Source organism: Panthera uncia, assembly GCF_023721935.1.
Source record: "Panthera uncia isolate 11264 chromosome B2 unlocalized genomic scaffold, Puncia_PCG_1.0 HiC_scaffold_24, whole genome shotgun sequence".
Taxonomy (NCBI): Eukaryota; Metazoa; Chordata; class Mammalia; order Carnivora; family Felidae; genus Panthera; species Panthera uncia.
Window position 1 is genome coordinate 109,201,936 of NW_026057580.1, and position 23,618 is coordinate 109,225,553.

At 38.6% G+C, this 23,618-nt stretch overlaps 1 protein-coding gene across 7 annotated transcripts in view; it reads left to right on the forward strand.

The window, feature by feature from the left end:
- ARID1B (AT-rich interaction domain 1B) overlaps positions 1-23,618 on the forward strand; it is a 443,672-nt gene that overhangs the window by 331,481 nt on the left and 88,573 nt on the right. For 6 of the 7 annotated variants that reach the window (XM_049653111.1, XM_049653112.1, XM_049653113.1 and 3 more), the window contains one exon: positions 19,185-19,274. The exons of the other annotated variant lie outside the window; for it this stretch is intronic. In XM_049653111.1, the coding sequence (XP_049509068.1) occupies positions 19,185-19,274 (90 nt within the window). The remainder of the gene's footprint in view (positions 1-19,184; positions 19,275-23,618) is intronic. 7 annotated transcript variants of the gene reach the window in all.

The following is a 23,618-nucleotide window of genomic DNA, read 5'->3' on the forward strand; positions in this document are numbered from 1 at the left end:
ACTGAGCCACCAAGGCGCCCCAGAATGTTCTGTCTTAAAGCTGAGAATCTCTGGTACATCGGTGTTTCAGGATTCTAGTTTATCTTTAACCAAAGCCTGTAGTGACCTGAAGAGTAAAGTCGAGAAATCTGTGTTGTCTGTGTTCTCTGACTTGTTGCACACCTGCAAGAGCCTTTTCAGTTCTTGTCTCAAGTTCTCTGTAAAAAAGCATCCACCCCAAAGGCCTGTAATGAGTCTCAGATAATCAGACTATTAAACTGACTTCCATGTGAAAGACATTACATAACTTTGGTATATTAATAAAGGAGAGCAACTGGAAAAATTCAGTTTGAATCCAGAGGGCTAGATGAAACATGTGTTACACCAAGTTGGTCTTCGTAATAAAAGCGAACAAACGAAACCCCAGAGCACTTGTGGTACAACCACTCTGAAGGCGTAATTCTCACATAGAATGCACCGTATTTGCTGGTCTTTTATTCGTCAGCTGCTAGGCCTCGGAGGCTCTCCTCTCCAGGACGCTAGCAGGGAGTTAGAAAGGAGGCTCCAAATCCTCAGACTGCAGTTGGGCCAATACTTGAAAAGCTGAATCCAGCAGGTGATTGACTGTCCAGTTAGAATGAAGATATGTGGGCCCTCTACGGGTTCTGTCCCATTTGGGGCATCTTGGGAATTTCCTCATTCCTTCAATGACTCAGAAGTACACAGGGCAGGTACACCTCCACTGTACTGACTTATCTGTATATTTGTATAGGACCTGATGGCACATCAATAGTTGGCATTATCTTGGGCAAAGATTTAGGGAAATCTAATTCTACTTTGGAAGAACGTTTGAGCCATAGGATGTGGAAGGATTTGTCTTTCCAGATTCAGGCTAACTCTTTAAAGTTGGGGGACCAGGGGCACCTGAGTGGCTCAGTTGGTTAAGTGTCCGATTTCGGCTCAGGTCATGATCTCATGTTTCATGGGTTCGAGCCCCGTGAAGGGCTCTGTGCTGACAGTTCGGAGCTTGGAGCCTGCTTCGGATTCTGTGTCTCCCTGTCTCTCTGCCCCTCCCCTGCTCGTGCTCTCTCTCTCTCTCTCTCTCTCTCTCTACCTCCCTCTCTCTCTCAAAAATGAATAAAAACATTAAAAAATTAAAAAAATAGAGTTGGGGGACCAGACCGCTATGGTTGTATTTCCTCTGGAGGGTACAGCTAGGAGAGAGTGTTGTTATTTCATGTATTATACTGCTTTTACTTGAGGTGGATTTTGTTCACAATTAAGAATTGTGTTGGCAGTCTGTTCCCAGCTGCTCTCCCACCCTCCAAACCCCAATGCAGCACCTCCTGGAAAGAGCAGACCTATTTAAATCACCAAATATTAAGTACTATATGTCCACATTCAGACACTTCAGGTAAACTCTTAACTATAACCAGTAAGCTGGAAACTGAGCAGCTTGTGTATTTGAAATGTCTGCTTTGGAGTACATTAAAGTTTCCATTCTTGAAGCAAATGAACTAGAAGACACTGACAAAAAGATGACCATGCTCAAAGTAATTTGTGGATTTTCTGACTCATTTAAATACATGCCTAAGACTAGGACATCCCATGAATTTATGGATTATTGAAAACTCATTTTTCACCCACATTATTACCATTAGGCATTATGCAGGTGTTCAAAGTTCACTAAAAAAAATAAAATAAAGTGTGGCGTGAAACCTTGGCTGCTTGGATTGCAGAACTGCTCTGTTACCACACACTGGCTTGGACACCATCTTAGACAAGATGTTCAAAGATTACCTACCTCAGATGTGGAGTCCAACCTTGCAACCCACCAGTGCCATCTCATAACAAAATCATATTTGTCATTTACCATGGCAGAAGAAAAGATCCTAACTGGTACTTCGTGCTTTAGAAAGTAAAGAAATAACTTCTGTGAATATAGCCCATAGTAAGAAGTTACAGTGCTCTGACCAGCAGGATCGGCCGAATGTAAGAAATACGTCTTCCAGAAGACCTATAAAGTCAGACTATGGCAGGTAAAACCCATATTTTGCTCTAAAGATTTAAGAGAGAGCTGATTTCCATAACATGAAGAAAGTATGAGGATATATTAGAATAAAACATCCCGATATCTTAGTTTTGAACATAGCAGAATTGAATAATGCAGAGACGTGCAAGATGAAAGTCGATCTTGGTCATGACGTATTGCTAATTGGTAGCAATAATTTCTACAGCGTTTTTTTAACTTCTCACTAAAGTTAATGTTGCTTCCAAAAATTCCTGAAGAGTAGAAGAATAACTCAATTGCTAATTGCTAAAAACTATGAGATATAGATTGATTGTGTAGCAGCATTTCGGGAAAGAACCTGATCATAGTAGAGGTATTCGTAAAGTGACTGGAAGTACTTCTTATTTCTTCTCAAAATTCGATGGCAACCACAGTTTTAGCAATTCAATTCACATGAATTCACAGACCCTACTGGTTTTCTAACAATAAACCTTTCTGACCCTTGGTAATTTCAAGGAATTTATGAATAGGACCCAAGTCTTTGTTATCAAACACCCCATGATTCCCCACATACCCTAAGTGTCCTTATTGAGGAAGATTGGACAGCAAAATTGCCTGGGTTTCTATGGTGTTTCATGTTAATTTTAAGAAGCCAGTCTCCTTGGATTACTAACGAAGAAATATGATGTAGGACATTGCCTTCTACGTAGTAAGTTCTCAGTGGGTTTTTATTTTTTACTTTATTGTTTACACTCAAGTAAAACCATCTCCTATTTACTTAAGAACTTGTGAGGCAAACACGCATTCCAGATGTTATTCTCCCTTTATCCACTTTTGCCCAAAAGTCAGCTAATGAGGTAAAATTGGAAGAGGTAAATGAATTCCTGGCAAAATTGACATCAGGTTGTGTCTGTCATTCACACTCCAGTTTTGCCATGTTGATTAATTATACCACTGTTCCATCTTCGATCACTAAAACCTTTCTAGTTTTGTTGATTTTTTAAAAAATTTTTTAGCTGCAAATGTATGAACGGAAGAAATGTTTTTTCTTTGCCCACTACAACTTTTGAAAAATGGAATTTCTGGGTATTTCTTTGCCTATTAGTATTTTATATTAAGATAGCACCGTATTACTTTTAGAAGGATGAATGATTTGTTTGCCAGAGGCTGTTGTACTTCAGTTAGCGTTTTTGTTCTTATTGAATTTCTGTAGTTGTGTGTTGTAGTAATTTAGGAAGGAATTAAGCCAGGAAGTTTTAGCCTTAATAAAGGATTAATGTGGAAATGCTATTCATCCCATGTTTGTTCTCTGCTCCCCCAACACAACAGTGATTGAGTGTAACTTACATAATTGCATCTCATCAGTAGTTCTGATCTTTTTGTTTATTCTGATATGGCCAAAAAAGTTGGGAAAATAAAACTACAAATCATCACTTGCCTAACAATTTACCTGCTAAATGCACTTGCAATTTTAATCTTAGAACCTCGCTTGCGTTAAGTACTGAGGAAGCCAGTACGTCCTACACTAGATCTGACTTTATAAGGACATAAACCAGATTCTCTTACATTTATTTATGTAGTCCTCTTTGTTACATATGGGGGAGTACGTCAGGTTTATATTGCTATTGTTAATTCATTGCTATTGTTAATAAATACTGTTTGATGTTTATTGACTTATTGAGCAAGTATGCCTGAAATGTTTCTTTTTTACTGATACTATCATTTAAACTAGGAATTAGCAAACTACCACCTTTGGGCCAAATCCAGCTCACCACCTGTCTTTGTAAATAAAGTTTTATTTATGCTATTTTGTTTATATATTGTCTTTGGTGCTTTTGCACTACAACAGCTGAGTTGAATAGTTGTGACAGAGAACATATGGCCTGCAAAGCCTGAAATATTTACTTTCTGGCAATTTACAGAAAAACTTTGTCTATCTCTGATCCAGAATAATAAGGTACAGCTACATGATTATTGATAACTAAAGGTTTAATTAACTATTAATCTGGGTTTGGAGTAATCTGTCACACCTCTTTTTTTTTTTAAGTTTTTTTTATTTTGAGAGAGAGTGGGGGAGTAGCGAAGAGAGAGGGAGTGACAGAAATCCCAAGCAGGCTCTACACTGTCAGCACAGAGCCTGATGTGGGGCTCGAACGCACGAACTGTGAGATCATGACCTGAGCCAACACCAAGAGTCAGATGCTTAGCCACCTGAGCCACCCAGGTGCTCCTGTCACACCTTTATTTATTCAGTAAATATTTATTGAGTGCTTACTGTATGTGTGGTTCAGCAGACATAGGGAACAAAAGAGGCAACTCTCTATACCCATGGAACTTAATTTTAGTGAGATGAGAGAAACAGTAAACAAAGAAGTAAAACAAGAATTTAGGTGAGCGCTAGAACTCTGTCACCTGTAAGAAACATAGAATTTAGCACTTTTTGTACTGACTACCCCACCATCTTACTCTGTGCACTTCACCAAGCTATGATATATTCGTGTTTCAGTCTAAACACTGTTAAGTTATACATTACTGGATGTGTGCTGATTGAGAAGACATATGCATATTAGCCTCTTTTCTCCCGATTCTGTGAAATCCCAGTGTTTTGTTACTAAAAGTGTTTAGTTTGATGGTTATCTGGGTCTAGTTCTTAAAAGCTCTTTTTAATTAGAAAAATTTCACTCAAAGCCTATTCTAGTGTAAAAATCCCAAGGAACATATTAGCAAACAAAACTCAACAGTACCATTAAGGAAATAATGCACCATGACTAAGTGAAATTTATTCCAGGAATTCAAGGTTGGTTTAATATTAACAATGGTTTTCATAATTATATACAGTGTAAATAAACTTGCAGAAAAGTATCTCCTTTAATAACATTCAATACCCAATCATAATAAAAATACTCAAGGAAATAGCAGTTGAGAGGTACTTTCTCAAACTGGTAAAATGTGTACGCTTTAGTTTATAAACCAGTATCTTAGGTAGTGAGGAATCATTGGAGACATTTCCACTAAAATATAAGCAAGACAAGGATGAGCATTGTCTCCACTACTACTCAGCAATGTTCTCAGAGATGTTGGCCAGCACAGTTAGACAAGAGAACCCCCAGGCCTAAAAATGGTTACATAACAAAGAAAACTATCTCCATCTACAGATGATAAAATCGTAAACCTGGAAGACCTCAGAGAATCAACGATAAATGAACTCAAACTATGGAAGGATTCAGTTTTGTGGCAAGATACAAAATTCACCTACACAAAAACAATAGCCTGTTACTTGATGTGTCAACTATACTTCAATTTTATAAAACCAAGTCAGCTGGGAAGATGGCGGAGTAGGAGGACCCTAAGCTCACGTTACAACTAGATAACATCCATATCAGCATAAATGACCCAGGAAACAACCCAAAGACTGGCAGAATAGACTCCACAACTAAAGGCAGGGAAGAGGCCGTATCGAAGAAGGTAGGAAGAGTGAAGATGCTGTCTGGGAGCAAAGTGGACCACGGTCTTCCTCAGTTTGGAGGGAGTCTGCAGCATGGAGAAGAGCAGAATACAGGCTTTCACACCTGGATGCTCACAAACATGGAGGACAGATCTTCATCATATTTGCCTTTGAAAAAGAGACGGACCAAATTTTGTGAGTTCTGAAAAACAGCAGGACTTAAAGACCTGGAATTTTCGAAGTCAGCTAGCTTAGCTCTGGGAAAGCCCTGAGGCCATGAGGTAAGAGAGACCCCACCTTTAAAGAGACAGCAAAACAAACAGCCCATGCAAGTACAGCACAGACCAGCAGTTTGAAACTGGGGGCAAACAGGAGGCAGAGTGATTTGCTCATCTCAGAGTGTGGCCCAGAGTGACAAGGATAACAGGGAGATGGCTCCAGGAACAAAAGCGGTGTCACACACCATTTCACTCCCCTGCCCCCCAGCATAAACAGTGGCCACCTGCAGGAACCAGCCCAACACTAACACTTTCTACCTAATTTGCGGGCACCAAGCCCCACCATGCTTCCATGGATACACCCTTCCCAGTTATGCTCCCCTGAGTCCCCTAGCTGCAGGCCCCTCCCCCTAGAAGACCAGTGCAAGCTCTGCCAACAGCACATCTCCTGATCTGTGCTCTTTTACAGGACCTCACTTCCAGCAAGGGCAGGTGTCATTTTACAGGCAGACCACTGCACACCTTGCTGCCCACAATTGGCGAAGATAGCCTCTGCAGACAACTGGATTGAAGGACAAAGAGACCAAGACTCAATAGCGGAGCACACACAACAAACATAGGAGACACTCCCTGGAGTGCCAGACCCTGGGGAATAGGGGACACTTCACTGCAGGGTGCTACAGGACCTCTTCTTCATATGGCTGTTATTGGGAAGAATAAGAGAAGTAGCTAACTTTCCTAATACAGAAACAGACACAGAAAGTAAGAAAAAATGAAAAGATAGAGAAACCTCTCCCAAGTGAAAAATGGGACCAAAGCACAGCAAGACACTAAAGCAAAACAGATAGAAGTAATATGCCTGCTAGAGAATTTAAAGCAACTATCATAAAGATACTCACTGGACTGGACATAAAAGTGGAGGGCATCAGTGAGACCCTTAACACAAAGATAAAAAAGAACCCATTGAAATGAACACAATAAGTGAAATTTAAAATACACTTGATGAAATAAATAGCAGGCTAGATGAAGCAGATGAACGAATTAACGACCTGGAAGACAGAGTAATGGAAAGTACACTGAGTAAAGGAGAAGAAAGAAAATTACACAAATTGAGAATAGTCTTAGGCAACTCGATGACTCCAAGTGTAATAACATCTGCATTATAGGGATTTCAAGAAGAGAAAGATAAGGGGGCAGAAAATTTATTTGAAGAAATAATAGCTGAAAACTTTCCTAATCTAGGTAAGGAAATAGAGATCCAGATCCAGGAGGCAGAGATCCTCCCAAAAATCCATCCCAAAGAGGTCCACACCAAGACACATAGTAATTAAAATGGCAAAAAGCAGCAATAAAGGGAAAAAAAAGCAACAAGAGAAAAGAAAGTGGTTCCATACAAAGGAAACCCCATCTGCAGATTTTTCAGCAGAAACACTGCAGTCCAGAAGGGAATGGCATGATATATTCAAAGTGCTGAAAGGGAAAAATCTGCAGCCACGAATGCTCAATCTATCAAGACTATAATTCAGAAAAAGAGAGATACAGAGTTTCTCAGACAAATAAAAACTAAAGGAGTTTATGACCACTAAACTAGGCCTAAAAGAAATATTAAAGGGGACTATCTGAGTGGAAAGGAAGACCATAAGTGTAAGAAAGTGAAAAACACAAAGGAAGTAAGAATAAGTGTTACTGTAAAAATTAGTCAAGGGATTCATAAAAGAAAAGGAAGTAATATGACACCATACACCTAAAATTTGGGGGCGGGGAGTAAAGAATGAGTTCAAACTTAAGTAACCATCAATTTAATATAGATTGCTATATGCAGAAGATATTATTATATACAAACCTAATGTAACTACAAATCAAAAACCAGTAATAGATATGCAAAACCTAAAGACAAAAAATTCCAAGTATAGCAGCCTAGAAAGCCAACAAACCATAGAAGAGAGCAAGAGAAGAAAGGGTCAGAGAAAATCTATAGAAACAACCACAAGTAACAAAATGGCAATAAGTGTATATCTGTCAAAATTACTTTGAATATAATGGACTAAATGCTCCAAACAAAAGACAAAGGGTGACAGAGTGGATAAAAACAAAACCCATCTATATGTTGCCTATAAGAGACTCCTTTCAGACCAGAAAGCACCTGCAAATTAAAAGTGAGGGGATGGAGAAACATTTGTCATGCAAATGAATGCCAAAAGAAAGCCAGTGTAGCAGTGCTTATATCAGACAAAACACACTTGAAAACGAAGACCGTAATAAGAGACAAAGAAGGATGTATATAATAATAAAGGGGACAGTTCAACAAAAGCATATAACAATTATAAACATTTTTGCACCCAACATGGAAGCACCCATATACGTAAAACAGTTAATAACAATCATAAAAGAAATAATCAGTAGTAATACAATAGTAGTAAGGGACTTTAATACCCCACTCACATAGACGGACACATCATCCAAACAGAAAATCAACAAGAAAATAGTGGTTATGAATGACACACTGGACCAGATGGATTTAATAGACATATTCAGAACATTCCATCCTGAAACAGCAGAATACACATTGTTTATTCTTTTCAAGTGCACACAGAACATTTTCCAGAATAAACCACATATTAGGCAACAAAACAAGTGTCAAAAATTTTTTTTAAAACTCGAAGTCATACTGTATGTTTTCTGACCACAGCTCTATGAAACTAGAATTCAACCATAAGAAAAAATCTGGAAAGAACACAAATACATGGAGTTTAAATAACATGCTATTAAACAATGGGTCAACCAAAAAATCAGAGAAGAAATAAAAAAATATTACATGGAAGCAAATGAAAATGAAAACACAATGATAGAAAAATCTTTGGGATGCAGCAAAAGAGGTTGTAAGAGGGAAACTTACAGCAACACAGGTCTACTTCAAAAAGCAAGAAAAATCTCAAACAACCTAACCTTACACCTTAAGGAGCCAGAAGGAAAAAAAAGAAAAAAGAAAAAAAGAGAATGAACAAAACCCAAACTGGAAAAAAATAAAACTAAGAACAGAACAATGAAACCAGGAGCTGTTTCTTTGTTTGTTTGTTTGTTTGTTTGTTTTTTTGTTTTTTTTTTTTCAACGTTTTTTAATTTATTTTTGGGACAGAGAGAGACAGAGCATGAACGGGGGAGGGGCAGAGAGAGAGGGAGACACAGAATCGGAAACAGGCTCCAGGCTCCGAGCCATCAGCCCAGAGCCTGACGCGGGGCTCGAACTCACGGACCGCGAGATCATGACCTGGCTGAAGTCGGACGCTTAACCGACTGCGCCACCCAGGCGCCCCAAGGAGCTGTTTCTTTGAAAAGACCAACAAAATTATAAACCTGTAGCAAGACTCATTGGGGAAAAAAAAAAAGAGGACCCAAATAAACAAAATTACTAATGAAAGAGGAGAAATAAGAACCAACACCACAGAAATACAAACAATTGTAACAGAATATTATGAAAACCTATATGCCAACAATTTGGACAACTTAGAAGAAATGGATAAATCCCTAGAAACATATAAACTACCAAAACTAAAGCAGGAAGAAATAGAAAATTTGAACAGACCAATCACCGGCCATGAAACTGAATCGGTAATCAAAAAAACTCCCAACAAATGAAAGTCCAGAACCAGATGGCTTCACAGCTGAATTCTACCAAACATTTAAAGAAGAGTTAACACCCAGTCTTCTTAAGCTACTCCAAAAATACAAGAGGAAGGAAAACTTCCAAATTCATTCTATGAAGCCATTATCACCCTGATACCACACCTGGGTAAAGAACACCACAGCAAAAGAGAACTGCAGACCAATGTCTCTCATGAACATAGATGCAAAAATCCTCAACAAAATAATAGCAAAACAAACCCAACCCAACAATACATTTAAAAAATCACACACCACACCCAACTGGGTTTAATACTTGCAAAACAATCGATGTGGTACATCACGTTGAACCATATGATCAGTTCAATAGAAGTAGTAAAAGCATGTAACAAAGTACAACATCCATTTTGATAAAAAACTCTCAACAAAGTAGATTTCGAGTAGTAGTAAAGTCCTTATGAAAAACCCACAGGCAACATCATACTTAATGGGGAAAAACAGAGCTTTTCCTCTAAGATCAGGAACAAGACAAGGATGTCCACTCTCACCATTTTTATTCAACATAACACTGGAATTCATAGCCACCACAATTAGACAACATAAAGAAATAAAAGGTCTGCAGAAGAAGTAAAACTTGTACTATTTGCAGATGACATGATACTAGATATAGAAGACATTAAAGACTTCACCAAAGAACTGATAGATGAATATAAAATCTGTGTACAGAAGTCTGTTGCATTCTTATACACTAATAATAAAGCAGCAGAAAGTGAAACTAAGAAAACAATCGCATTTACAATCACACCAAAACCAATAAAAGATCTCGAAATAAACTTAACCAAAGTCGTGAAAGACCTGTACTCTGAAAATTATAAAACACTGATGAAGAAAATGAAGGACAATGCAAAGAAATGGAAAGACAGTCCATGCTCATGGGTTGGAGGAACAAGTATTGTTAAAATGTCTATGGTATCTAAAGCAATCTAAAACGTTAATGTAATCCCTATCAAAATACCAACAGCGGTTTTGACAGAACTAGAATAAACAATCCTAAAATTTGTATGGAACGACAGAAGACCTTGAATGGCCAAAGCAATTTTGAAAAAGAAAACAAAACTGGTAGTATCACAATTCTAAGTTTCAAGTTATATTACAAAGCAGTAGTAAGTAAGACAGTATGGTACTGGCATAAAAATAGATACACAGATTAATGGAACAGAAGAGAAAACCCAGAGGGGCACCTTGGTGGCTCAGTCACTTAAGTGTTCAACTCTTGATTTTGGCTCAGGTCATGATCTCACGGTTCACGAGATCAAGCCCTGCATTGGGCTCTGTGCTGACAGTGCAGAGCCTGCTTTAGATTCTCTCCCTCCCTCTCTCTCTGCCTCCCCCCACCCCAAACCTCTCTCAAAATAAATAAATAAACTTAGAAAAAAATAAAATCTTGAAAAAAGAAAAAAGAATGGAAAACCCAGAAATAAACCCATAATTACATGGCCGATTAATCTTTGACAAAGGAGGAATGAATATACAATGGGAAAAAAGTATTTTCAACAAATGGTGCTGGGAAAACTGGACAGCCCCATGCAAAAGAACGAAACTGGACCACTTTCTTACACCATACACAAAAATAAACTCAAAATGGATTAAAGGCGTAAATGTAAGATCCAAAAATCCATAAAAATCCTTGAAGGGGGGCGCCTGGGTGGCTCATTCGGTTCAGCATCGACTTTGGCTTAGGTCGTGATCTCGTGGCTCATGAGTTTGAGCCCCACATTAGGCTTGCTGCTGTCAGCGCAGAGCCCGTTTCAGATCCTCTGTTCCCCTCTCTTTCTGCCCGTCCCCAACTCATGCTCATGCTCTGTCTCTCTCAAAAAATATTAAAAATATATATATTTTTTTAATCCTTGAAGAGAACACAAACAGTAATCTCTCTGACATTGGCCATAGCGACATTTTTCTAGATATGTCTCCTGAGACAAGGGAAATAAAGGCAAAAATAAACTGTTGGGACTACATTAAAATAAAAACTTTCTGCACAGCAAAGGAAATAATCAACAAAACTAAAAGCCAACCTACTAAATGGGAGAAGATATTTGCAAATGATATCCAGTAAAGGGTTAGCATCCAGATATATAAAGAACTGGTACAACTCAATACCCAAAAACCAATCTAATTAAAAATGGGAAGAAGACACGAAAAGACATTTCTCCCAAGAAAATATCCAGATGACCAACAGACACATGAAAAGATGCTCAACATCATTCATCATCAGGGAAATGCAAATCAAAACTACAATGAGATATCATCTCACAGTTGTCAGAATGGCCAAAATTAAAAACACAGGAAATCACAGGTTGGCAAGGACTTGGAGAAACAGAAACTCTTGGGCACTGTTGATGGGAATGCAAACTAGTGTAGCCACTGTGGAAAACAATATGAAGGTTCCTCAAAAAATTAAAAATAGAACTACCTTAAATCAAGGAATCACACTACTGGGTATTTCCCCCCAAAATATAAAAACACTAGTTCAAAGGAGTATATGCACCCCTATGTTCATAGCAGCATTTTTTTTTTTTACAATAGCCAAAGTATGGAAGCAGCCCAAGTATCTATCAATAGATGAATGGGTAAACGTGGTGTATATACATAGGATGGAAATCTTATTTAACCATAAATATCATGAGATCTTGCCATTTAGCACAACATGGATACAGGTAGAGAGTGTATGCAGAACGAAATAAGTCAGTCAGAGAAAGAGCCATGTGATCTCACTTAGGTGGAATTGAAGAAACAAATGAGCAAAGGGAAAAAAAAGGCAAACCAAGAAACAGACTCTTAACTATAAAGAAAAAACTGATGGTTAGCAGACGGGAGGTCGATAGAGGGACAGGGGAAATAGATGATGGAGATTAAAGAGTACCCTTATCATGATGGAAAAAATGAAATGAATAAAAAGAAAAAGCAATAGCCTTCCTCTACACAAGCAATAAGCAGTCGAAAGACATACCCCTGGAGAAAATCCCATGCGTCGTAGCAACAAAAAAGATTAAATGCTGAGGAATAAATTTAACATAAAATGTACAAAACATTTACTTGCTTATGAGAAACTAAAGAAGATATGAACAATGAAAGATGCCTTCTGTTCTTGAACAGGATGAACTCGATAGTCATCCGTTTTCCTTAAGTTAATTTATAATATCATTGTAATCCCGGTAAAACTATTAATAAGCTATTTTATATAGAGGCATTGATACTAAAGCTCATATAGAAAAATAAATACGGTAGAAAACATTGAAAAAGAAAAATAGTTTGAGGAGTTAGGGAACTATAGGAGTAGATCTTAAAAGCTCTTAACACAAAAGATAAAATTTGATCTTTATCTCAGATCATACACAAAAATAAACTCGAGTAAATTAAGATGAGACCATACATGTACTTAACAAAACCTAGGGTGAATTCCTCTTTAACCACGGTGCAGAGAACAGCTTTCTAACTAGGACACAAAATCTAGAGGCAATAAAAATAAGGATTGATGAATTTGGCTCCTTAAAAAAAAAAAGTTCCATTACAAAAGATATCATAAAATCCAAAGACGGTTGACAAAGTAGGAGAAAATATTCACAACTTATACCACAGAGAAAGAGCTAACATCCCTAATATATAAAGAATTCTTAATAATTTCAAGACAAGAGGCACCTGGATGGCTCATTCAGTTGAGTGTCGGGTTCTTGATCTCAGCTCAGGTCATGATTTCACAGTCATGAGATCAAGCCCCAAGCTGGGCTCTGCGCTGACAGCATGGAGCCTGCTTGGGATTCTCTCTCTCCCTCTCTCTGTGCCCCTCTTCCACTTGTGCTTGTGCGCTCTCTCTCACTCTCTCAAAAATAAGCAATGTTAAAAAAATTTGTTTCGAGACAAAAGTACTAAAAATCCAGATTGAAAAATGTGGGAAACACATGAACAAGCAATTAACCAGAAGAGCTATAAAACTAGACCTCAAAATAAAAAAGTGGTCAAACTCACTCTGAATCGGGCATGTAAATTCAAAAATACCAGATACTGTTTCTCACATATAAGATTGACAAACGTATTTTAAATGACCACATATTCTTGTAGGTTTTGGAGAGGCAGCCCCTTCAAACATTGCTGGTGAGAATGTAAATTGTTTCACAGCTTCATACAGGGAAATTTGCATATTTTTTTGCCCCATCAATCCCACTTCAAGGAATTTACCCTAACGATGGATCTCAAACAATACAAAAATACATATGCAAGAGATTGGAAATCATCTAAATGCCCATACACAGGAGAACGATTGAATATAAACTATGGAACATTCAGACAAAGGAGTACCGTATACCTGTTTTTCAAGTGAAAGATGTTATAAACTTACAGGAAGTACTTTTCAGGACCTGCTGTTAAGTGAAAAGACAAATTGCAAAAGAGACCTAGGATATGCTACCCTTCAAGTAAGGAGTAAAATAAGAGCATATACAGGTACCTTTTCATTTATGCAAAATATATATAGCAAAGATAAACCAAAACCTAAAGAGATTTATTATAGGGGCAGCTGGGAAAGAAGTGGAAAGAAAGAGAAATGGGAATAGGGTAGCAGAGTTGGAGGGACTGACTTCTTCAAGTATCTTTTTGTATAACTGTGACTTACAGAACCATTGAAGTATTTCACATACCCCCCAAATACCAAAACAATTAAAGCCAATCAAGGTGTGAAGGGGATGCAAAATGGAATACAAGTGCTAACAAGTGGCTCTGTGTTTCTCACAGTGGTGTAGATTAGTAATTCTGAAATTACTTTGTGTATACGATAGAGTTGATCAAATCAGTAAATTGATGTAGATAATGAGGACTGGGTTTCTTGCTGCTGTAGAAAGAAGTTATAATAAGGAAAGATGGAAGGCTAAGATATACCCGCCCAATTCTGGATTGGAATTGGAGGTATTTGCATACTCATGGTTACACACACAAATACCAAAATATAGACTTGCGTATACCATATGCGAATGGATTAATGTACATACATACAATTCCTACTTCAGTTCACTGAGACAGCCTGGAAGCAGTAACACCCCAGAAATAATGAGCAGACCTAGTACCCAGATCTTAGTCTGTGAACATTATCTTCCAATAAAAATTAGCAGCGCTCCGAGGAGAAGCAGTTGATTACAGGGCTGGGTCGGGAAAAATGCAAAATGAGCCACAGTGTTTTATGATTCCAAACACTAAGAATTTGAAGGAGCTTCTGATGGCCAAATCTGGAACAATCTGAGTGAAATAATGTCAATGTTGGATTTTAATCCATGGAATAAAGTAAGTATCTATGAATGTATTAGTTTTCTGTTGTTTCAACAAATCATCACACACTTAGCAGCTTAAAACAACACACATGTCACAGTTTCCATGGCCAGGCATCCAGGCACAGGCTAGTCACGTCCTCTGCTCAGGTTCTCACAAGGCTGCAAAGTGTTTGATGATCCATCTTCTCACCTGGAGCCTCAATGAGGAAGAATCTGCTTCCAAACTCATTCAGATGTTGGAGAAATTAATTTCCCCTGGTTATAAAAGTGAGGCTCTCAAGTTCTGGAGGCTGCCTGTCCTTGTCATGTGGCTCAGTTCACATCACGGAAGCTTTCTTCTTCAAGGCCATTGGAAGCATCTCTGCACAGAGAAGCCTAGGTCCTCTTTTAAAGTCATTTCTACACAGCATCATCTTCCTTCTGATTATCTCAAAGCCAGCCTATTAGGGACTTTAATGATATCTGCAAAACGCCTTTAACTTTGCCGTGTAATGTAATTTTAGGAGTGATGTTTCATCACTTTTGTTGTGTTCTTTGATTAGAGGCCAAGTCACAGGTTCTGCCCTCAATCAAGAGGTGGGGGTTATGCAAGCATGTGACTCACTAGAAGCTGTGGTGCGTCGTCCACAATGAGTTTATATAGATAGAAATAAGTAGTCGTAGAAATATATAAACAAATGGGGAAGAGGAGATAGTTCTTCTTCATAATAGATCTCCATTAATACATGTAGAAGAAAAGAGGGAAATAAAGAACCATCATTACAAACACTACTGTGATAAATGTTACAGCCAGGATTCTGTAATGGATGCTAAGTCAGTGCATGCAAGTTTGAGAAGACACAGGATCTGCATAGTCTCGAATGGCTTCCCTGCAATACTCATAACTACAGAGGGCAAAATAATAACTTTATATTGGAGGAATTTGGTAGACATCCAACTTTACCAAGTAATCAGGGTAAACAGCACCAGAAATGAAACATCGCTGTCATGAACAGCACTTTCCAAAGGCATCAAGGTCATAAAACATAAGGAAAGAAAATTGAAGTTCTTTTATAGGCTGAAGGAGACTGAGGAGAAATCACAGCTAAATGCACTGTGAGATCCTAGAACGGAAGAAAGAAAAACAATGGTGAAATTCAAATAAGATCTTTAGTTAATAGAGTGGTACCGTGTTAGGTGCCTCTTGGTAATTCTATTATTGTTATTTCTTGGTTATAACCATCTATGGTTATGGATAATTCTATTATGGTTATTGAAGATGTGAATACTAGAGGAGGTGGGCTAGGGGATATATAGGAGCTCAGTGTACTCATCTTGTAACTTTTCTTTAAGTGTAAAATTAATGAAATGTTTGTTGGGGCGCCTGGGTGGCTTGGTCGGTTAAGCATCCGACTTCAGCTCAGGTCATGATCTCGCGGTCCGTGAGTTCAAGCCCCGCGTCAGGCTCTGTGCTGACCGCTCAGAGCCTGGAGCCTGTTTCAGATTCTGTGTCTCCCTCTCTCTCTGCCCCTCCCCTGTTCATGCTCTGTCTCTCTCTGTCTCAAAAATAAATAAACGTTAAATGTTTAAAAAAAGAAAGAAAGAAAAAAAAGTTTGTTAATAAAAATCACAATATAGACTTCTGGAAGTTTTAAGTTAGCAACAGTAGAAATTCAGGTGACTTTATTGATGCTTCATTTTTGTTTTGTTGCACCAAGATTTTGCACAATATTGTACACATGGTCACTGGAGAATAAACACATGGCTATAAAGTGGTGGGATTTATCCTAACTCAGCATAGTTTTTTCCAGTTGTAATGTTTTCTCCGCTGTGCTTGTACCATTATAGACATAGACAAGAGGAAAGCAGGGCTTTCTTTAGAAACTCCGTTTCAGTGTTAAAGCCTACTCATAAAGTTGGTTCACTCTGCATGGCAATATTCTCTTAAAATAATTACCAAATTTTGTTTGAAAGGTTTTACTTATGAGAGCCATATGTGCTATAAAAATCTATAGTTTTGAGGGTGTTTACATAATTCATCTGGTTCAAAGGGCTCTGAATTGTCTTCTTCATATGAACCATGGACATTGTATTTCTCAAACATATTTTCAAGCGTACTTTCTGATTCATCATCTGCCATGACTATGCTTCTACCTGTGCATGAAGGATGAAGTTCTTCCCTAGTAGCTATGAAACTGTTGGTGGAAAGTTAAGGGGACAGAAGCACGTGGAGAATTTAAAGCCGTTGGCTCAAATCTGTCTTTACCATGAAAAGGCTCTTGTTTATTTCCTTAAAGAATGGATTTAATAATAAATTTTCTCATTGCCGTGAAGAGTTATCTGTCTTAGAATTGCACCAGACCGGCGGTAGCGCTGCTTGAAAGTATTTTTTGAATTCATGAGATGGGTTTCTTATAAAGCCTCTTTTATTCTTACTTGAAATATCGCACATGAGAGCAGTGCCTTGGGCGTGCATAGTGTCAGTAGCGGTGGCCTGTATTAACGTAGAATTACTGTTTGTTTTGCTGTCATGAGTCCATGAATTCGGTCTGTCCTACAGAAACAATCATTGTAATGTAAGCACTTACTGTCTTAGTGCAGCTGATTCCCCAGTGACATTTTAAAAAGTCAGGATTTGGCTGCAGCATGCTTTCAATTTCTAAATGGGCTGCACACTGGGGGCCTGAGGGTGTTTCATAGGAAACACATGACCCTGAGTGGACACAGCAACTTTTGTGTGTCTGCAGCGGAGTTGATGACCAGCGTTTACCCTTGAAATTGTTTTCATCCAGAATGTTGTCTTTTCTACTTTACGTTTAAGTATTTGGCGCTAACTGAATAGATGCTGTACTGTGTGTGTGTAGGATTTTTATGCACTAGGTGTGGCTGTAACCTAAGAGCTTACTCCTAGGGGTTTCACAGCGCAAGGTTTCTCAACGTCCGTGAATTCGGGTCTTGGTTTTCATTTCATCTGAGAATGAGAATGGCATTTGAACCCAGGAGCACTCAGATATACATTCATAGGTTTTACATTCTTTTCTAAAAAGTGAGAAGCCTAAACTCCCGAAAACAATGTCAGGATTTTTCTTGTAGTTATATTTTAACGACTATATGTACGTATTATCTAAATGGAAAATCACCTTCCTGCCTCTCTGGCTGTCACAGATACAACCATTATTAGAATTAGTAATGAGTGACAGTCCTGAGAGACCCTGGGGATCATGCTCTTTCTGGTCTGCAGTCAGGCTGCCTGGCCTAACAGAGATGCCATTGGTTAGAAATACGAGAGGGCGGATGTTCAGCGTCCAACACCAGACTCTGCGGCATGACCTTCACCGGGTGAATTGGTGGTAATCTTCGATACGTTAATTTCCTTCTCTACTCCGTTGTGATTCTCTTAGCAATACACAAAACTGTAGAAAAGTAGGTCCCGTGATGTCAAAGCAGTTAGCTTGACCTAGCATAATCATAGACTCTAGTACCTGAGGGTTATGTGGGGGAAATCTGTGTATGCCTACATGTATGTATTGCGTAGGTATGTATACTTGTATATTTCAGTCTTTCAGTTTATTCTAGCAAAGGGAGAAGTGAGAAGAGAAAATAGCAGGGTCTTCATGCCATGAGAGCTAGCACCTGGAAGAGTGTGTTAAAGGCAACTGCCTTCTTTATTCGCTAACGTTTTTAGTTGAAGTGTTTCTAAACCTCTGAACCAGAAAGTGAGTTGAGATCTCAAGTACCTCTGATGATTCTTAAATTTCAAAATCCTGTCTCCTTGCGCCTCACATGATTCATTGCCTCTCTTTAATTGATAAAAATAGTAAGTTTTTTTCCCTTTAATGTGTATTCTCAGATTAAGGACCATTAAATAACAAAGATTTATTAATATTTGCTATGGTAATGCAGGGATTAAGGGAGTAAAAGGCATGATTCCTGTCTCAAGGAGCTTCCATTATAGTTTGAAAAGACAAACTGAGCACCCATTAAATAAATGGAAGTCAAATAGATGTTAACTAGATGCTGTTGCTTTATTAGCAATAAAGATCAAAAGAGGTGCAGAATAATATTTTCTTCTTTAGTGCTAATGTATACTACATTCTATAGTAGTATGTTTTATGTTTTTGAATGGACGTCTCCTATGTTTATGTTAAATCTCTGATTAATTACAAAGATATTTTAAGAAATTGGTTGGTAGTTTTACTTCGAATAAATATTACCAACAAAAAATTGTTGGCCACTATGCATGCCTCACCACTTACAGATTAGTTTAAACTCAAGAGGCTGAGTTTAGTTCATGAGTCTTGAATTTCATGAAATGCATTTAGTAGGTATATGTCAGATTTTGGCTACTAATGTATTTGTGAGGTTGGGAACTCATTCAGTAGGAAATTAAACTTCTCAACAGATCGTTTGGTAAATATGATTATCCATGTTTCTTCTCCGTTTTACCAGAAAGGGGCAAAATAGCACACTTTTTTGAGCCGTGTCTTTTTCTCTGCGGGGCCACACCTTTCGTGATCATTGAGATGAAATAAATGTACTTGTCTTGGTTTTGCGCCATTGCAGCATTAATGTAGAGGGCTCCCCGTCCCCACTCCCCTTCCTGTGTTTTGCAGGCAGTCAGATGCCTCCTCAGCCACCTGGGAGCCAGTCAGAATCCAGTTCCCATCCTGCCTTGAGCCAGTCACCAATGCCACAGGAAAGAGGTTAGTCTTCAGTTCATGTCTTACGTATCTTTGTGTTTGGAGTATATGAGGCTTATATGAATTTGGTCATCTGTGCGTTTCCTTATGAGTGATTTTTAAAGGATGTTATGTTTCCTCCTCTGATGAACGAAATAACATACATGTAACAACAAAGAAGGATGCTTTCTTGCAGATTAGGTGAAGTTTTACCCAGCACAGTTCAAGACCCAAAGGCTATATATGTCCACACAGCATCGTGAAGCATAGTTTATACGTGACTCTCGCCTGACAGTTGATCTAGCTGTGTAAAGGGGACTGTTAGTGATACAATTTGGATATCGGTCCTGATGAAGTATAATGTTAGAGTGTGTGTACGTTTAGCTGTTTTGATCAGTATTTGTGCCCTGATACTTCAACAGTAAAAATGTATACACTTGGTAAGACCTTATAGTATAAAATTGTAGGATCTTAGCACTAGAGCCAACCTGAGAGACTGTAGAGTCCGGTCACCTCAATTTCCAAACAAAGAAACTGAGGACCCGAGAGGTTCCGTAGGAATTCCTCATTCTCAGAGGCTCGTTAGTACCAGAACCAGAAAAAAGACCACGGGCTTTTCCCAAAGCCCTGAACTTTTCAGGTTGTCCCCCATCCGCAAACTCTTTGACCTTTCGCTCACTTCTGCATGCTGACCCCATCCATCTACTATTGACTGGGTTGAGGCCTTTGGTCTTCGTGTGCGTATCTTCGTCTGCTTTCCCTCCTTCTGTAGTAAAGCTACTTTTGGTGGTGGTGATCTTAATCCAGATTAGTGTAGACCAGAGTCTGCAAGCCCGTAGCACCATCTGGCGCCCTGCCAGGCCCCTTCCACTGCCTGTGAGTCCAGGCTTGCCCATCTGACCCGTGGAGCTGCCACTTTCATTCCCTCCCCTCCTCCCTCACGCTCACCCGGAAGACAGAAGTTGCGAGCTTGGTGGCGGCTATTTAAAGGTTCCTGACCCCACGTGTCTATAATTATTTCTATATGAGCTGTACAGATGATGATTTGCTTCTAATTGGAATTATAAGGTTTTAGTTACTTTACATGTTTAATAACTTAGCACCCCATTATTTGGAAAGTAATGCCCATGAAAAGATGGATTAGCCTTAGCTACACATCATTTGTGTTGAAATGAATATTTAGTAGGAATAAAGTGAAATTTTTATTTTCTAATGTCTCGACATATTTAACTTTTTTATTATAATTTAATGTATAACTAATACTTTAATTCCCTTATGAAGACACTACAGTCTACCTTAATAATGGAATAGTTAATGATTTTCAAACTTTAGGGTGTATGAAAATTACCTGGGGAACTGCTTAAAACAGATAACCCGGCCACACCCCCAGATTGCCGATTTCGTAGGCTTGAGGGGGGCCACCTCAGATCTGCCTTTTGGGCAAATGCCCAGCTGTTGCCAGCGTTGCCGATCTGAAGACCGTACTTTGAGAACCACTGCCTTGTAATGATATTATGATATGTTTTAACAGTGAAGTGGTGTGTGCATTTGTTTCTCTAAACTTTCCACTGTAACTTCCTACAAACCAGTCCTATACCTCACATCCTTTTTCTGCATTAACGCCTCGTGTCTCTGGTCATCTGGAAGACCGTTCAAAGTTCATGGACAGCATACTAGCACCATGCAAGGGGGAATTCTCTCCAAACTCCTTTACTTGGCCTTGGGTTACATCTGTGTTGCGTTGCCAAGTCAGGGAAATGGAGGGGAAAAAAGGATGAAAGAAATTACCCTGCACTGAAAACCTGCTCAGGCCAGACCCAGAGCCCAGATGAAGGTATTTGTTATTTCATTTAATCCTCACATAACCCTGTAACATCATTCCCACTGGGAGAATTCTGCTGCTTCAGCAAGCATTAGAGGGTAATTTGGAAGCCCTACAATCCCAACCTTTATTGCTAAGAACTAAAAGAGAAACCCTCCTAGATCCTCCACCAATATGTTCCCCACCCTCTTCCAACTGATATGTGTTTAAGACATTTGAAAATGTAGAGAAGCAAATGTGAACAACGATAGAATGAGGAAATGCAGCTAAATTAAACTTTTAACTTAAATACGTTGGCAAGCAAAATCTAGAGTTTTCTTCTGGTGTCACTATATAAAAACCACTATTTTAGGTATGTTTGTTATTTTTTCCTTCCTGATTATCTTCATTATATGCAGTGTGGTTTTGGTAACTGATAATGGATACATAACAATCTGGGTTGTTATAATGACAATTTCCTTCAAATAGCAAATATAAATTTTATAGTTTGTATATTGTTATGAACATGTTCCCCAAACTTTCTCTGAAAGATGTTATGTGTGTCCCTGGTGTGCCTTCTGTTGGTTGGACAGCCCCCTAACCAGGAAACCCTTATATTTCCAAATGGCTGATAAATGATCTTTTGCCATGCATGAGTTCAGTTTCCTCCAAAACTGGATAGCAAGGATTGTTTTTTTAAGCCTCTGTTATTTGTTAAAATCTAGGAAGAAATGTTAGCTTTTAATGACATTTGGTCAGGTGTTTTAATGGCAAATGACAGTCATTGTAATGCTTTGATATAATAATATTTTCCTTGTCAGTTTTATCATCTTTGGGGGCGTGTACCAATAGCATATGCAGTGCAAAGTAGATCTGAGAAAACACTTGCTAGAAAATTACCCGGTGTTGATTCCCATGTACTGAAAAGTAATTTAACTTCATTTATACTTTTACAATTGATATATCCTCCCCTACCCCCATTTAGGGAAGTGATGAAAGAAGCAGAGAGGAGAAAAGGATTTTGGTGAGTTAGCGTCCTATTAAAAAAATGTGTCCTCTCTGAGAACCCGTGGACCTTGATAGAGACAAGAACATAGTGTCTATACTGCTGAGTACTAAAATAGCCAAGTTGAGCAATTCCTATTACACTTTTACTTTGTTTGAATAAGTTAAGATAAGAGAGTAAGATTCCAGTTACACACACCTTCTTTAATTTACCCACAGGAGATAGATTTTCTTTCATGGCAAAGAATCTAGAAACATACTTGCCTGGAGACAATTGCACAAAACAGGAACTGCAGCCTGCTTCTATTTGGAGGTGTGGTTTTCTGGGTATTCCCCAGAGTCCTCATCATGAAGGACAGCAGTACTGATATTCTACCCTGGAGCCTGCCTCCCTCCAGGCTTGGGAAGCTGAACCCTTGCCCGGCCCTCATTCCTTCCTCCTCGGTCCTTGTTCAGGAAGAACATTTAGCAATATATATACACTCTTGTTGAGGAAAATTTTGCTGACAACCTGAGGCTGTCCTGGGATCTGAATAACACTGGCGTCTGCAATTCGATGTCCTCTTCCCAATGTTGGGTTCAGAGTCGGTATGCTGCCCGGAGGCCCAGCACGGTGGTCCCATGGCCCTATAGTGCCCTACCCCCACCTCCAGTTCCGTGCCCTCTGACCTGGGGCTGCTGGTGTTAAGTTTGTCTAAGGACAACAGTCACAAATCCATTTCCCCACATTATATGTAGGCAAACATGCCTGGGTTTCCAGTTTTATATTTTCTATCTGTAAAAGGTGTATAGAAAACACCAAGAAAACACGGACATGGCCATTGTCAGGTACAAAAAGAAGGGAGACGTTTTACATATTTATTGGCCTCTTTACTCTCCTGCGGTACTGTCTCCTGCACATTCTTAGCTGCTCTCTTCTACAGCACTTGGCTCAGCACTCTCCTGTTTGCACTCTTGTGGTGCTAGAACTTCCCACTAACCGAATAAAGAAAATTAGTTCCAATTCTTTGGTCTTAACTTCTTCATTGTTGACAGTTTAAAAGAAGAAAGGTCAAAACTTCAGTTTAGTATTCCGTAACACGTTTGCCGCTGGTTTTTATCTTAAATCAAATCTTCTCTCTGTAGTTCTCCTTTAACAACATACAGAATTGCTATTAAAGCACTTCACCCCCCCCCCAAAAAAAAAAATCAAGCAGTATAAATTATAGTACCTAAGGCATTGGAGGAAGAGTTCAGATAACACTAAAATACTAAAATAAATGTTACGAGAAAATTGTAGCTGACAAGTTTAGATTAGTTTCATCCTCATTGTATAATCTTTAACTTGTAGATCTTAAAATTTGAAAAGAGCAACAGGAAATCTTCATATGTTGCCCTGTTTTCCAAGAGGGCTTGGAGGGAATATCTACTCAGTCATCTGAGTAGATAAATAAGTATAATTATTATTAACATTAAAATGATTGCATTTTTAACCCCCGTAAAATGTTAAGCTTAATGAAACTAGCAAATGCCCTTCTAGTTATTGGATTAGCAATTAGGTGAAAACGTTTCGAGAAGGCTTA